Below are 5,625 nucleotides of genomic sequence, written 5' to 3' on the forward strand. Positions count from 1 at the left end.
TGTAACTCCAGCTTTCACACCCCTTGTCTCCCTCTTTGTCACTAAGCTGCATTCTGAATCATTTCCTTAAAGCTACCTTTTTATTCAATAATTCTCCGTTTGGCCTTGCCTAACCTGTCATTGGACACATCCGCTGAACTTTCCATTTTCATTATATTATTGATTTTTTTTTTGTTTATTTTTCAAATCTTCCTGGTAGCTGCTCCAATTTTTAAGCTTATCTCTTTTTTTTTTTTTAGTTTTTTTTTTGTTTGTTTTTTCAGATTAATATGAAAATACAATTTTTAGGTTACATTGTTCTCACTTCCAGGGTAGAGTTCCATTTGTAGAAGCGCCTCACCCAGGGGGGTGTGTTATACACCCTCACGATGTGCACATTAGGTGAGATCTGACCCCAAGCCCTCCCTCCTTCTGCCAAACATCCTCCCCCTTCAAGTTTATCTTTTATTTTCTAAAACACTTTTATGCTCCCTCCAATAATTCCATAGCAAAATCCACTAACTCATTGAAGCACAGCTGAAAATTACCAAAGAAGGACAAACCAAAACCCAAATATGCCGGATTAACTATGGAAAACATAATAGTGTAAGTTTGCTCTCTCAGCCTTCATATTCATCTCCCACCTTTAGCAAATAACTCACGGCCAAACTTCCTTCATCTATATTTTCACACTCCTGCTCCCTGGTTGCAGATAGGATCACTCTGGAGACTACAAATACTGTTTATCATATCCAATAACTTGCCTGTGACGGAGATAAAAAGGAAAAAAGCTTAAAAGTCCTCTGAAAACATCAGTGCTTACCCTAGCTCCCCAACTATCAGTCCCACTCCATCAGTCATTAATGCCCTCAGTAGTATCTGTCTTACAGGTCAAAATGTACCTCCTCTTACAAGGAAGTTGGGACCTAAGAGGTATTTGTTTACAGATGTTATCATCCAATAGCCTAAAATATCGGGGGCTCTAAACTCATGACTTTGTATATGAACAAGGGTCAACAGGATGTTCAGTCAATCCTCAGGTATAATTCAAAAAGACAAATTACTGTGAAGTACTTGTTTGATTTCTCACGGTTACATTTTAAGATAGAACGATCTACCAAAGCATAAAACTCAGTGGCAAAGGGGAGCTGGCAAATTTTCCTGCCCTTTCATAAACAGGCAGAGGGTTTTGCAAGCAGAATTTTTCTATTTCAACAAATTAGTAGATTTATATAATGATGGTCCTATTTAGCATATTTCAGTTTAAATTTAAAACCTCAAAAACTAGCCAGAAATTTGTAGGATGATGTGTGGACAAAGTGATTTCTCAAAAAAATTAACAATGGAATTTGATCTAAACATAATCTAACACAATCTTTGATCTAAACATTATTAGGACCAACCATAAGAAAGAAATGTGCTAAAAAAAAAATAATAAAAGGAGAGAGAGAGAGAATAAAAATTATCATGTTTAACAACTACAGTTATATTCCTTTCCAGTTCTAAAGTGCTTGACTTAAATAATCCTCCTACCCACCTTAATCATGTATGTTAACATATAAAACTCTTAGCTGGGACTAACTCGCTATAAAATTTATGTAAACAGCCTGATTTTCCATTGACTTTAATCAAGCAGCCTCCTTCTACTCCCTTAACCGACACCAAAAATACACATTCATTTTTTGAATCTATATATAAAGAAGAACATGGTTCATGTGTTTATAAAAAGTTCTTTACTGTAGATCTTAGCTGTGACTCTGTTAACAAAGTAATTTACAACTCAAATAAATAGCAGTTTCTGTGTGTTACACATTCAGTCTTTGGTGTAAGCACTCAACATTGGCTGATGAACATAAGAATGGATAAAAAAATATAAGACCTGTCCACACACACATGTCACAAAATGCATGGAGTAGGTTTAACTTTATATCTCAGTTTTTAACTTTTCCAATAGAACTGAGATAAAATCTAGCACAGCATATTATTTAAAAGTGTACTGTGTATAAGAAATAATACAATCAACTTTATTTTGGAAGAAAGGTGTTTACCAAAGAAACTTAAATGCAAAAAGCCACTGGTTTTCAAAAAATTAAATCTTTTCTTTTAAGTGACAAGGATTTCCAGAACAACAAACAGCCACGACAAATGAGCCACTAAACAAGACCAGTAAATTCCAAACTTGTTTTTCAGTTTTTTGTTTGTGTTTGCTTGCTTGCTTTCATCATAGACAAATCTCAATTCAATTAAAGTATCAGGATGACAATGATTTGGGGGGTGACTTTTCCAATCTCTTCTAATTAACATGGTTAAGGAAGTGATTTAAATGCTTCAAGAGAGATGTGCATTTTCTGTAGGGGGTTGAATGAAGGGAAGCAAGTGACCAGAGTATTTACTGAGTCCCTGCAATCAGATTCCCACTGGTGAGATGGCCCCCATGCGTCTGGAGGTCCATAGCACACAGTGGCCTCCTGCTCAACCCTGGCAGATGTGTGCAGCCCCAAGGCACCATCCAGGCTATGATTGTGGGGACATGGAAGAAAGATCAGGGGTCTATGGAAGCTTCTGCTACTGAAATCCATTGGGGATTCTCATAGGGAGCACCTATAGCTTCAGAACGGACAGAGCAGAGTTTGTCTCACACTGAGTGTTAAGCTGACCTTACTCAAGAAAGAAAGACCCTCCATGTACCTTGCCAGGGGCAAAGCCACTATGTGACTTATTCTAAGTTTTGGATAACAGGACCTAAAGCCAGACAGTGACTAAAAAAATAAAATGCATCATCTCGTCACAGAACATTAGAAATAGAAAAAAAAGAAAAACTCCAAAATCATCTAGTCTACCACTTACCTAAATTAATTGGATTCATTTTCCCAACTGACATCTCCAAATACATAAATATTTCATCCCTCCTTAAAACACTCAAGCTTTTGTATTTGTACAAAATATTTTAGTAGTCTTATAAAGTGTCTAAACAGGGATAAACTTTAAAGCAAAAATAATAATAAAGGAAAAACCATAAAACAGAGGTTTGATGACTATTCATCAGTACAAATAAACAGTCATCCTTTATTGCCAGTTTTATTGCCAGTGTGACTGTCACTGATGTGCTCACATCAGCCTTTTTAGATACCTAAATTATACATGAGGATTGTAAATATTCTTTATGTGTACCTTAGGATGGAAAAAAAAAAGCCTGCCAAGACAGGTGCAAGGGCTCCGTGAGTACACCGTCCTGTTTCCTTTTGTTATCTCTGTTTGAAAAAAGAGATCACCCCTTAGAAAAGCCTCTAAGAAATGCCTCTAGTGGTAATTTCTGGAACCGAAGTGAACATATTGCTGTACAAAGGGGAAATAAAAAAAAAAAAGGCAAGGCAAGGTGGCTACTGGTGCCAATCCCAGTGACATAGCAACAGAGGAGGCGTTTCTTTTCTGTGGACTCCATAAAGGCCAGCCCAACATCCTCTATTAGACAGACGGCTGCAGCCATCCTGAAGCAACATGTCCTCCATCCTAGAATCCCCGAAGGACTTCAGTCGCAGAAGCTTCCACCAAAGTCTGAGTTTATCCACGCAGGGCCCTTCACTCAGCCCAAGCGTGAGGAGCATGCCGCCCCTCTGGGCTGCACCCAGCGTCTATGGGGGAGCCGGAGGCTACGGCACCCGCATCTCCACCTCCAGAAGCACAGCGAGCTCTCACAGCATCCCCACCAGCGTCGGGGGCCTCCTTAATGGCAATGAGAAGACGACTATGCAGAACCTAAATGACCGTCTAGCGAGCTACCTAGAGAAGGTGCGCTTTCTGGACCAGTCCAACTCCAAACTGGAAGCGCAGATCAAGCAGTGGTACGAGACCAAGGCACCCAGCAGTGGTCGGGACTACAGCGCATATTACAAACAAATCCAAGAGCTGCAAAATCAGGTGAGGGATGACGCCTGTGATTTCTGCTCTACTGTCAGCTGCCTAATAGATCCAGAGACTATTTGGGTTAGGTGGGTCCAAATGACTGCTGACAAGTTGGGCTGAAATACTACATCTATAAAAATTCTTTCCTCTATCTACCCTTAGTGCCAGAGTGCCTGCCTGTATAAATACAATGACTTTAATCATCCTATTTTTTAAATGTTTTCATCTTATTACAAACAAAATATGAAAATTTTATCCTCCAGCCTTATAACCTATATCTTTGTCACAGCTTACCCCAGCAGGGCTAAATGGACAGTAAATAATTTCTAAAAATGCTTTATGGGATAAATCTTTCTTAGTTTTTCACCTTGTCTTCATCAACTTTCAAAACCCCAGTCAATTGAGAGATTTTTCTCCTTTCCTTTATGTAAATGTTATAATATAAGGATCCGAAAACTGTATTGCAGATTAAATAATTAAGTGATTCAGGGTGGGGATGAGGCCCAGGGGTATGGGTAATAACAGTAGCTGGGTTTTTCTGTTATTATTTTTTATTTTATTTATATATTTTTTAATTGAGATAAAGTCTTGCTTTGTCACCCCCAGTAGAGTGCCATGGCATCAGAGCTCACAGCAACCTCAAACTCTTGGGCTCAAATGATCCCCTTGCCTCAGCCTCCTGAGTAGCTGGGACTACAAGTGCCTGCCACAATGCCTGGCTATTTTTAGAGATGGAGTCTCACTCAGGGTCTTGAACTCCTGAGCTCCGGCAATCCACCTGCCTCAGCCTCCCAGAGTACTACGATTACAGTCAGGAGCCACCACGCCTGGCAGCACCTGGGTTTTTAAAAGCTCTGTTTAACAAAATGATCATCATCAGAAGCGATTCAGAAACTACTTCCACAGTAATAAAATCTTCTTCTGCCCCTGATTCACATTTATTTCACTCTTGTCACAACCTGCTGCCATGTCATCCACAAAAGGTGGAGCTCTCCATTTTATCAGCTGCATGGAACCAGAGCAGAAGACTTTGCTCCTACTCGGCTATGACACAGAGCGTGTACTTTGCTTCAGGGTTCTTATCTATTAAGAGAACTGTCCTTTTCGTCTGCATTTCTGTTTCATATTCCACTTACTTGTCAGCAAGTCTTTTTTTCTTGCATGGTAGTAGACATCTGTGGGATTTGATTCAGAATCTACAGGAAGTGATATTGGGATTTCAGGAACCATAGGCACAGAAAGCAGTGGTATTTAAATTGTGCTTCCTGCCAGCAGCTCACCCTCCTCAGACTCTCACTGTAAATCCGTAAATGTTCAAAAGGAGCCAACCTGTCTCCTGTTTCTGGCTCTACTTTGGATCATTTCACATACACAGGAACAGCCCCCAGTTTCCTCTAACTGAGCAGACCCACCACTGAAACCCAGACTTCTCTAGGACCAGATTCAATGAAAGAGACATGTCTTTTTTTTAACCTCTTCTACAAGTAGATTTTTTTTTTTTTTTTTTGTCTATTTGTATCTTAGAAAACTCGCCCATTAGTCAACCACGTCTTAAGATCCAGGCCTCATCTATCCTGAAACATATTCCTGATGCCTAGCACAAGTCCCATCATTATAGCCAGTGTTCACTCATTCAGCAGTACTTGGTGGACACGAACTTGGTGCCAGGTACCATGCTGGGCCCTGGGGAATCCGATAATGGACACGATGTGATTTAGGAGAAAACGGTCGTGACAAAGGCAA

General features: G+C 39.8%; 1 protein-coding gene across 1 annotated transcript in view; it reads left to right on the top strand.

Annotated features, from left to right (window-relative positions):
- The first annotated feature begins 3,477 nt into the window (after positions 1-3,477).
- Positions 3,478-5,625, top strand: part of KRT20 (keratin 20) — a 7,079-nt gene continuing 4,931 nt past the window's right edge. Inside the window, exon 1 of the mRNA XM_012802969.2 lies at positions 3,478-3,897. Within this exon, the coding sequence (XP_012658423.2) occupies positions 3,478-3,897 (420 nt within the window). The remainder of the gene's footprint in view (positions 3,898-5,625) is intronic.

The sequence above is a fragment of the Otolemur garnettii genome, unplaced genomic scaffold (genome assembly GCF_000181295.1).
Source record: "Otolemur garnettii isolate 467f Iridium unplaced genomic scaffold, OtoGar3 scaffold00018, whole genome shotgun sequence".
In the NCBI taxonomy this organism is placed as follows: domain Eukaryota; kingdom Metazoa; phylum Chordata; class Mammalia; order Primates; family Galagidae; genus Otolemur; species Otolemur garnettii.